Genomic DNA, 11,624 nt, shown 5'->3' on the forward strand with positions numbered 1-11,624 from the left:
AGGCATCTTTGAGCAAAAATCCAAACCCCTGCCTGCTTATTTATGACGAATGTGTTATTATGATCCAAGTCACGTTTGATAAAAGCGTATTTTAAATGATTAAATCGGTAATCGAAACACACAGGAGTGCTGTGCTGTCCCTCTCTTTGTTTTTCGCCGTGTAAACAGTGGACACTGCAGTAGTAGAGGAATCATTAGTGGGTGGCCTGGCCCTTGTGTAAAGGCCATGGCGGGAGCAGCCCGCAGCAGACAGGGACAGTGAATTGGAGTCAATGTGTCAACCCTTAGACTGTCGACATAACCTCTCTTGAAACAATGGCCCCAAAACAACCACTGAAATGTTGTGTTCATAATTGGGCAAACCTCGGGCGACAGCAGTGGGGCTCTTGATCCTGGACTGGGGTTTGAATTGGACGAGACGAAAAAGCGCTGGTTTTGCGTTCCTAATTGTGTGGCGGTCGGTTCAATGGGTTAATGAACGGATGATCTAATGAATGAATGAACCCATTATGGATTGACACAGATATGAATGAATGGATCCGTGTGAATATCAATCCATAACGGCTCTGTGCGCTCTTTGAAACGACCACAACGGAAATATTCCCCGTAGCATCAGAAGCTCATATTTATTATCCCGCCATCTGGAGCCGCCGCACCACGGCCATAATAAACACAGAGATTAATACAGATGGCGGGGAATCTTTCGCTAATTACTAAGTACTGTGCCCCAATGATAATCGATTTGTCTCTGCCCAGGCGACGGCGGCAATTCTGAACTTAATCATCTGGCGTGCCGGGAATAACAAATAACCGGGGAAACGAGTCTCTCCCCGGCCGTCGCCGCCTCGCCTTTGAAAATGAACCACACAAACGTGTGCTTTGTACCCCTGGTTATACTGCGAGGAGAATGAACTGTTCCTTCCCTCAAATACAAATTTAGTTTTCTTCATGTGCCCTGATGGACGGGACAGTGAACAGAGACGAGAGGGAAAAGGGATGGCATATTGCGTTATCATGGCAGGGAGGAATCGAACACTGCTCGCTGTGAGGAGTAGGACGAGACGATCTTAAAAAGTATTACAAATCGTAAAAAAAAAAGGTCTGATTCTCCTGCTCCTCCTTCGATCGATCTTAAAAAAGGTCTTGTCCTCCTGTTTCTCCAATCTTAAAAAGGTCTGTTCCTCCTTCCTCCTTCCTCCAATCTTAAAAATGGTCTGATTATCCTTCCACCTTCCTCCAATCTTAAAGTAGTTCTGTCTCTCCTTCCTCATTCCTCCGTTCTTAAAAAAGGTCTAATACTCCTTCCTCCGAATTTAAAAAAGGTCTGTTTCTCCTTCCTCCTTCCACCAATCTGAAAAAAAAGGTCTGTTTCTCCTTACCTTAGTGATGAGTCAGACTGCCAGGCTGACTCAACAGGGGAAACCAATCTTTTTGTATGACATAATATTTATAGTTCTTAGTCACGAACTAAGGAGGAACAGGTGAAACAGCCCTTTTTTGCGTGACATAATATTTATAGTTCTTAGTCGCTAAATAAGGAGGAACAGGTCGAACAGACCTTTTTGTATGACATAATATTTATAGTTCTTAGTCGCTTAATAAGGAGGAACAGGTCGAACCGACATTTTTTGCATGGCATAATATTTATAGTTCTTAGTCATGCCCTCCAAACCAAGGGGTTCCCATCGTTGTCATGTGGTTGACAACAGATAGGTCCTCCAGATGGTTATAATCATGTAAAACTCAGTGTGGATGTCCTTTGGACGGTTCCCCAAATAATCTCAACAAAGAATGAATCGAAGCAGAATTTGTGACACTTTGCAGACTCTTTCATGTTCTTGTTATGAGGAGCATCTTGTGAAGAGTTACTGTATTGGATTGCAGAACTTCTGCTTGATCACTTGCCAATTAGTTGCTACACTCTGTCTCTCTGTCTGTCTCTCTGTGTGTCCAACTGTCAGGTGGATCCTGCCTGCCTGCCTTCTCTGTCAGTCTTTCCGTCCTTCTACCCGTGTAATGTATGCAACACTGGGTCTAAACGCATGGATTAGCACTCGATTTTTCAGCAAGACTCCTGTGGAGAAGAACCAAATCCTGCTACAGAGATGTTTGGAGAAATTCAGAGCGCTCATCCCAAAATAGCAGGATACAGTCCATACAATTTGACATAGATACCCCTTAATACATGGATGTAAACGTAATCCATTACGTAATAATAATATATTGATGTGCATGTCTTTTAAATTGCTAAATTGCATGTATCAGGCAATTCTGAGTATGAAATGGGATTTGTGAATTGCGTAGACGCCTTAATAGTTTTCCTAAAATTTGCGCATTATCTGTGTTATATGAAGGCCCAATTATGAAACTGACTGAGATGTGTACGTAACGCTGCACATGCCAATTATAGAGGATTTAGTCCAACCCTACACATCGGGGAGTAGACACTGCTTGAGTTTTCCTCTAAAGACATGGCATCGCTTTTTCTGTTGACGTTTAACTGACACGTTTTCACACAACTGACACATTGCTGACACCTTATTGATGAAGTAAAGCATCTCTCGTCAAAATAAAAGCGTGAGAGATACAAACAAACACACACACTAGAAAGGAACCTAAATCATTTATACATATTGGAGAGCACACCCCGTCAATAGGATGACAAAACAAATCAAGGATTAATATCACGTCAACGTCTTTCATGTGGAAACTCTTGTCAATCACGAATGGGGGAGCATTTCATTTGGGCTTTTAGAAAGTAAAAGTCACGACGTAATATTGCTCTGCTCTTGTAGCGAGCACGCTTATATTTCACTCATTAGTCATACCTCTGGGCTTGGGGCTAATTAGTTGAACCAGATGGTTGACTCAAACTACTGGGAGGGACTTTTACTTTGGCGAAACAACCTCTGCTCTACAAAAACGCAGTTCCACAAATCCAGTGAGTCTGTCTACCACAAATGTGCCCATTTATTTGTGTTTTTTTTTACTTTGTGACCCTAAACAACATCTGCTAATGAGGATGGCTATTACCTCAAGCAAGTTTTCATGTCACGATGTCTCAAATGTATACATCAATTGAAAACAAAAGTAATAACCATAGCAAAGACTTCCTTGGCGAACAAATTATGAGATGCTAAAAAATAAACAAATGCATGCAACCTTACTATACAGCCCAATGTGTAATATGTATTTAAATGTTATTTAGTCACCGGCGCTGTGCACTGTAAATGCTGCATCAACAGAAGGAAGGGAAGCAGAGCTTTTAATTTGGTGTTTACTACATTACCAATAGTGGTATTCGCAGTGGGGCAGCGCATGGAAATGTCACATGCAATTAAAAGTGAATCTGGCAGCTCAGTCCCTAAATAATTCAGACAAAAGCGCATGATCTGGAAATCCTTCTCCCTCTCTCCCACCGACTGCTGCGACGCTAACCATTTGCCGGCGACTAATTCCGCCCGTGAGAAGCACTGGAAATGTTATCACCTGCCATTTGTGTAACGTATCCCTTCTTGTGTCGGTGTGCGAGGCCCCGTTGCGTTATTATTCAGACGGAGCAGTAGAAAAAGATGAAGTGAACGGATGGAGAATTAGGAAGCAGCAGGGGATAGAGTAGGAGAGGAGAGTGGGGAAGCTTTCAATCCAATCCCAAGTAGATCAGCTTTGGTCCTGATTATTGTGTGGTGACTGCTGAGAGTGTCTGTCTTTTTTTCTTTGTTTGCCTGAATCCAGGTAGTATTCTTTGGGCAATATAACCACAGAAAGATTATTATCATTTATTTTTTGTGAGATGAAAATAATCTCAATAACACATCTTTGTCGTATTTTACTCATTTTCTTCTTAGTAGTAACTAAAAAAAATGTAACAGTTATAATCCCAATTCCCCAAACTCACCTGTCAACTCGTCAACTTTATACAGAAAGGAACCCACTTAAAAATAACTAACTGCTAATAAAAGTCAAATCACAGCCTCAATCGTAGCTCAGGCTAACAAGCAGACCCTGTGAGGACTCTGCAGTGTTATCTACGGTACAAGGGGCAACTGAATTCACCCGCGACTCTGCTTGTTTGTTTCTTCAAGCAGCACCGACTGTCAGGACCGGCACGTGCGAGGTGGTGGCGCTGCACCGCTGCTGTAACAAGAACAAGATCGAGGAGCGCTCGCAAACCGTCAAGTGCTCCTGCTTCCCCGGCCAAGTGGCGGGAACCACAAGAGCCGCCCCCTCCTGTGTGGATGGTACGTTCCAACAGCTTTTTTAACGTGTATTTTTGTCTGTTGATGGTACGTTCACACAGCTTATACTTTAGAGTATTTTCTCTGTTGATGGTATGTTCCAACTGCTCTTTTATGTGTATTTTTGTCCGTTGATGGAATGTTCCAACAGCTTTTTGTGTACTTTATGTTGATGGCACGTTCTAACAGCATTTTTATGTGTATTTTTTATTGTTGATGGTACGTTCCAACGGCTTCTTCATGTGTATTTTCTCTGTTGATGGTATGTTCCAACCCCTTTTTTATGCGTATTTTCTCTGCTGATGGTACGTTCCAACTGAATTTACCCACGTACTCTCCCTGTCTCTCTTCCTACTATTTCTTCTGTTTGTTGTGTTTCTCAGGATTGTTAGAGTTCAATGATTTCAATGTTGAGTATGACACCACATAGCATCAAAAATTGTTTAAGATCGCTGTTATGTATAACATAAGGAATGTTCACTATCAATTCCCAGATACTTTAGTTTTTAGCAACCTATCGATTGACTTATGTCGCCTACTGCCGACTTTGAAGTCCATGACTCTGAGTGTCTCGTAGCATGCTAATACCTCCGGCCGGCAACTCTGCAGAAACAGCCACTTCAATTTGGATTGAAAAGTATGGGGATCTAGCTAAAGTCCAGACCCAATCCCAGCTGACCTATTCCTTGACATTTTGGTATTGACATTCTCTGCAAATTAGAGCGATGTGCCAGTGGCCCCTTTAAAGCACTCCATGGGTGATCACAGAGGGAAAATGAGCAGCACTTAACCTTTTAATTATTCTCTATTTTACCTTGCTGCTAATCTGTGAGAGACAATCTGCCGTCAAGGTGAATCCGCCTCAAAAACAGCTTGTCACACAAAAAGACAATTAGGACTGCAATGATTTTGAAAACGAAAAAAAAGTGTCACTATTGGTACAAATGTAATCACGCCATCGCAGCTGAAGCCCACAAAAAGGCCAGTAAACCTAACTAATATCGAATGGTTTCTAATCTAATAATCTAATAATAATATTTAAAAGACACTCGAATAGAGATTTGTGTACTTTTCATTTTCCTTAACACACTTAACAAAGTCTTTGATCTTCCCTCCTCCTCCTCCTCCAAAGGACAGCACTTAAAAAATGTTTGATGGCCTAGTGTACCACTTTAGCCTAATCAGTAGCAACGGTGACATGCGAATATTGATTTGTTGGACGATGAAGGGGGTGTTGAAATGATAGGGAGCCCTTCACGAAAACCTATAATTTTGATAATTTATATCAATTTTTCCGTGTGGAAGTGCCAAGTCATCTGTGACAATCTGTAATCAATATTGTAATATTATGGGGAGTGGAGCTTTGTAACAGGCACTATTTTTTTTTTTTACATTACACACAATCCATGCTTGCTCAAATTTCTCTGTAAAATATTCGGCCCATTTCCTAAAGCGCGTCCTCAATTAAATGAACCGACTAAAAGTGTGAAGTAAATGAAAGCGAAATTCAAAGTAATCGCCGTCACAGTGTGGTTTTTGATTTCCATGTTGGTATATTCTACTGACTGTGTTGGTGTGGCGTGGACAAATAAGAGATTTCTCGTCCTGTCTGCTTTCCCAGCGGGCGCAATTAACTACGCCAGCACCGCATCTCCCCACCACCACCACCATCACCACGCCCACCACCATCAAGCTAGCTTGCTTGCACGTTGAAGCACAGACTCTGATTGAAGTGATTAGAACCAGGAAAATGCAACTCAATGGTTTTATGGATTTCCAGAAGTAAGATGCTTTGAAAAGTGAGGGCCGTTCCATGCTGTCCTAAAGTGATGTGGGGTGGTTATGTGTCTTCTCAGCCTCCATAGTGGAGCAGAAGTGGTGGTGTCAGATGCACCCATGCCTGGACGGGGAGGAGTGCAAGGTCCTCCCTGACTTCAAGGGATGGAGCTGTGCCACGGGGAACAAAATAAAAACCACCAAGGTAAGTTAGGGTAGAAGTCACCCCCCCTCCACCCTGCCTCCAAAATTTGCTAACTAGCTTGCCGCCAAACAGTTGCTCGCTAATTAGCTAGCCACCCAACAGTCAATCTACAGTCATGAGCTAGCCAGCCAACCGACTATCACCCAACTGTCGCTAGCTAATTAGCTAGCCACCCAACAGTCAATCTACAGTCGTGAGCTAGCCAGCCAACCGACCTCACCCAACTGTCACTAGCTACAGTCGCTAGCAGCATGTTCCCCACTTGTTGGGTTTAATGCTGCGCCACAGTGGGTCCAAGGTCAACACGCTCGAGTCTCTGGTTACTATTATCTTCCCTGCCATTACTTTAAAACGCCTCATGTTTGCAGTCACAGCACGGGGCCCCCAGGGACCTATAAACCAGGGGCCGGCATGTCGCCTCGGCGCCGCCTGGCCATTTCGAGCGCCCAAACTGTCCATTTGCTCACCCTGGCCCGGCTTGCTTTTAACGTGGTAACACGATGCCTGCATCCTTCCTGTGTTATGACGACCCCTAGACTTGAGCTCTGCCTCCCTCTGTGTGTGCTTAATTATTAAAGATGTCCTCCTCCTCCTACCTGCCCGGTCTGGGGGCTGGAGCCTCGATGTATTGATCCACAGGGTTTGACAGTAGCCCTAGTGTTTGGCAGTTATTTATTTATTTGAGTGTTTTTCCGTTCTTCTTCTTCATTCGAGCTGGTGTATTGATACATTGATCAACCGTAATGACCTCAGGCAAGTGTTAATTTCGCCCGTGTATGAAATCTAAAACGTGTTTCTTTTTTTTTTCTGCTCTTGTTCTTCGTCTTAATCTTCCTCGTCGTGACTCATCGGGGAAGATATCGCCTGACAGAGACCAGCTATGGTAACCTTGTGGCGACACGCAGCACGGTTCAAGGTGATGAATACGTTTGAATTGTTCTACGTTATGAATTATTTTAATGTTGTCCGTGTCAGGGCTCATTATTTTCATTGGTCACTTAATATAAATAACATTATAACAAATGTATGATTAATAAGAATAAGGAATCATTGAATTTTCACGTATGCCGCAACATTAATTATTGCTGTCAAGTTGACTTATATTATATATATATATATATATATATATATATATATATATATATATATATCAAATGCCCGGTACAAGGAGCAGAAGAATCTATAAGAACTATCGCTCATCTCACAGATGCAGACACTCCCAAGTATAAATCAACCTATCTATGTGTCGAATTTCAAACTAAATTTGTTACATGATACATGGTTTTGAAATTCCAGAACATGCATCATGTAACATCTTGACTCATATTTCGGTAGTTCAAAAACAAACACAACATAGATTCATCCAATCCCACAAAGTTAATGACATGACCTCAAATGAATACCCAAATACATAAACTCTAAGTTGTAGCTCTGAATTTCGAAGAGAAGATTAAAACAGGCATAGGTGACAAAGGCAACACATACAAGAAGGACAATCAGATTCCCCTTTTGTTAGTGTTATGATTTCACTGTAGCACAACAAGCAAGTGTCTCTAGAAAAATCCCACTCAGAATTCCCTCCCTTCCTCCCCGCGCGCCTCCCAATGCTCTCAAATGGCATCTCTGCTCTTTGTGTTTCTTCGCAATGAATTATTCTCAAATTAGCACTACATTAATCACAGTGACAGCTCAGAATGTAAATGACACTGTAAAGCGGAGGGGGCGGAGAGGGTGGGCGCTGTATCAAGGCCCACGCCTTCGGTCTAAATGTATGCAAAGTGGTGCAACAACCTTAATCTGTGTATACCACTGCTTCTTTTATATGATTATGGAGCAGCTCCAATATAAAGTTTGCCGAAGCCGGCTTGAACTGTTTTGCCTGAGAGCGCGCCTGTGTGTGTGTGTGTGTTGCCTTTGTGTGTTGCTTAATGCAATAGAAGATGATTTATATTTTGTGCCGCCTAGCATTTTTTCCTCCACTCTGGCTGTGTTCTGTTCGGTGTCAAATCCCTCTGTGTGTGAACGAAACCAACGAGCAGGTCCACCCGTTCTGCTGAGCTCTCCTCGCGGCTCACCCTCCGCCAAAGTTCAGTGTTGACGGGTGACAAGTTTCCACTTGATAGCCAGCTGTCCTCATGTCGGTCTGTCAAACCCCCCTCGAGCTAGCTTGGCGAGGCGTTGGGCTAGCTAGAAGAGCGCTCGGGTAGCTAGTGGACGTTGTTGTCGGTGGGCGGGGGGGGGAGGTGGTTGGGGGGTACACGCCTGCCTCTCTGCTTTTCTACAGAACATGTCGAGCCGAGAAGCTGTCAATCAGCGAGAGGGAGCTTCAGGACGGGCAATTTAATCTCCGGCAGAGATCCGTGGTGCCTGTCAGCTTTAAACGCGCCGAGAGGGAAACCACCATTTGTGGGATGAGGCTAGCACTTCCCCTCGCCCGTTTATCACAGTGAACAAACAGCGGTAGCTTGTGTAGCAAGTTGGCCTTCTCCAGTGTTTTTCCTCTAGTCCTACATGACTTATTGAAATACACAATATTTCCATATTTATTCAGTGGTAGATGTCCCGCGGTGCAATTCCCCAGTCACGCATTTAAACTACTTTTTGTTGTTTTTGTAAAATGGTCGCTAAAGTTTTTCTTTGTACAGTAATCCTTTCGTCAGCACTTTCAGCAAGTGCAACAGCACTGCTTATTCTGTGATTTTATCATAAGTTGAATTAGCATATTTCAAATCTCTTCCATTTAGTTGTCTATTATTACTGTGGACAAACACCCATTTCTTTATTGGAATCTATAGTGTGAGGCATCAGTCCATTTAGTAGCATTAAATAGAAAAAACAGAATTTAACAATGAGTACCTTCATAAAATGACAGTGGAAGTAAGTAAAACATTATTGGATAAAAATATATGAAATGCTGCAAAAAAAAAGCCACACGGTTCAAATTGAATTAGATGTGAGGGACTACAAAAGGAATATAATTATTTTTTTACATGAACACCTCTGTGCGCTTTCCCAAACTTGATTATTTTACCTATTGTTGCTGTACGAGTCGTGCTGGAGTCAAGGAGAGTGAACGGCTAGGGTTTTGAGCAGTGCAGCCATACCGACAGAAAGTAATTTGGTTGGTATCTGAGCTTCTTTTGTTTGGCCACCGAAAACCATACCCTTGATTTTCTTTGATTAATCATTTGATTTTCTGCGTGAAAAACGCATTCCAGAAGTGTATCACGACTTTAGTACCACATCGAAATAATAAACTTAAATAAATTGACGATAAAATAATAGTTGTGTTTTTTCATTTGAGGAAAGAATGATGAATGCTTCTCATCCGAACATAATTACTTGAAACGATGCTCAGTCTGTTATTAGTACTTAATTGTTTGTGTAAATAACATGTTCATGGTTGTAGGTTTCAAAATAATTCCTTGAATGAATAATGTTTCTTTTATTGTATTGACTAATTTCTATTTTTTTTATTTCTTCAGATGAAATCGAAGGCATCTTCAACAAACGCAGGACTACAGATGGGGGCAAGGACATTTCATCCAATAGAGAGTTTGCTCTCATTTTGGGACTACAGTTACTCCCTATAAAAAAAAAACTTTGAATTATTTAACTGAAACCACCAGTCGACGTCTGAGCTGAGCCGGGAAAAAATGGATTAACCCGATACTACACTGATTATTTAGTCGACCGAGGCTTTCCTTTCGAAAGAGCATATAACAATCGCCACTACGGACAATAGGACCTCTTTTAATCCTCTTGTATTGTACTGCTTGTAGTTATATACAATGGTGACTTTTGCCTATATGTTAATTTATAGAGTAATATATTTCCTTTTTTAAAAACACAACCAGGGTGCAGAATATAAAAAATGACCTCCATGATGCATTTATCCTTGGTTGGACTGTATGAGATACCACAAACAAAATGAGATTTCGATTGTTTAAAAGTGATGAAAATATAATGAGTCACATCTTATCATACATTTGAACTGTATTACTCACAAAGCCCTGTAAGCCTAAATGTTAGTTACAGTTGGATCTCGATCTATGGTCTATTCTCCCAGAGCTATCGATCACAAAATAAACCAACTGATTAGAGAGTAAATCATAAATAAACAGATCCTAAGCTTTGGTCATGATAATTATTATACATACCCACAGAAGATATATATACAGTAATTAATTTCAGTAGTGCAATTGTACCATTTTGTAATATACTTGTACACTGTATGGTACAAGGTTCCATGCGCCGACATTTGAGTTTATACAGCTTAACGCTAACCCCAGTTAATTAATCAGTTCCTGCTCATTCTGCCCAATAACTTTGTCATATAATGTCCGAGTGTTGAGACCAATGCCTTGCTGTAAATTAAATAAAATTCAGTTAATGCTCACCTCAATATGGGACAGGTAATTGTGTGTTGGGGGGGCTTTGGATGTCATTTAAAAATATATCTATTTTTAGGGACAATTCAAGCTTGTGGTGCTTTTACTTTGTTTTGTTTTTCCTTCCAGTATATATTGCTGTCACTTCCTGTGTCTGTGCGAGTGACATCCTTCTCAAACAATAAAGTATGGTTGTGTATCAAAATGGACTGGCATTCAAAGAGTATTGCTGTTGTATGGCTTTTGATTATTATTTAGTTTTTTTCTCAATTTACTATTGAATTCCCTTTGTTTGGATGCCTGAACACTTCAAGCCAAGGTGAGTTTATGTGTAGCTATACACAGAGGCAATAAACTGTGCTTTACACTACAGCCATATATAGCACAGACAGAGATTACCAAGACAAATAGAAACATAGTCAAAATGCACCCTCTAGTTTAAATCTATCTTAGAAATCAGTTCAATATCGAGGTTTAAATGAGATTATAGCTTCCAAAAGAAGCAGGTTAATATGGCACAACAATGTACAAGTCAGATTTGACCAATGCATCGTCATTGGTTAAAGAGGGGAATCCGATCGAGCGATCTAATTAAAAAACAAAAAGCTATTCAAGGGCAATAATCAGTGAGGGGTTAAGATTCATCCCCTGATCCTCGGCACGGCATGCAATGACATTTTAGCGGTGGAATATTAATGTTGGCAGGGAGCTCCGCAGGGAGTGCCCCCTCACATTCCTCTGGGTTCTGTTCTGAGTTTGGGTTTGGGTTGAAACGTGATTCTGCAGCTTCTGAAAGCTAAACTTCTGAAGACATGTACTGCTTTTCGGAGAAGCATGAAGAGTTTGTGTGTGTGTGTGTGTGTGTGTGTGTGTGTGTGTGTGTGTGTGTGTGTGTGTGTGTGTGTGTGTGTGTGTGTGTGTGTGTGTGTGTGTGTGTGTGTGCAGCTGTGTGTGTGTGTGTGTGTGTGTGTGGGGTTGCGTGCGCATGCGTATGTGCGTGTGGGTTTGTGTGTG

The 11,624-nt window shown here is 41.7% G+C and overlaps 1 protein-coding gene across 2 annotated transcripts in view; it reads left to right on the top strand.

The window, feature by feature from the left end:
- LOC132454974 (chemokine-like protein TAFA-2) overlaps positions 1 to 10,815 on the top strand; it is a 22,444-nt gene extending 11,629 nt beyond the window's left edge. Inside the window, exons 3-6 of one of the 2 annotated variants that reach the window (XM_060048625.1) lie at positions 4,086 to 4,241; positions 6,095 to 6,219; positions 7,077 to 7,135; positions 9,705 to 10,815. In XM_060048625.1, coding sequence (XP_059904608.1) covers positions 4,086 to 4,241; positions 6,095 to 6,219; positions 7,077 to 7,106 — 311 coding nt within the window. In that variant the 3' untranslated portion in view covers positions 7,107 to 7,135; positions 9,705 to 10,815. The remainder of the gene's footprint in view (positions 1 to 4,085; positions 4,242 to 6,094; positions 6,220 to 7,076; positions 7,136 to 9,704) is intronic. The other variant, XM_060048626.1, reaches the window with a different exon arrangement.
- The last annotated feature ends 809 nt before the right edge of the window (positions 10,816 to 11,624 follow it).

The sequence above is a fragment of the Gadus macrocephalus genome, chromosome 4, assembly GCF_031168955.1.
Source record: "Gadus macrocephalus chromosome 4, ASM3116895v1".
In the NCBI taxonomy this organism is placed as follows: domain Eukaryota; kingdom Metazoa; phylum Chordata; class Actinopteri; order Gadiformes; family Gadidae; genus Gadus; species Gadus macrocephalus.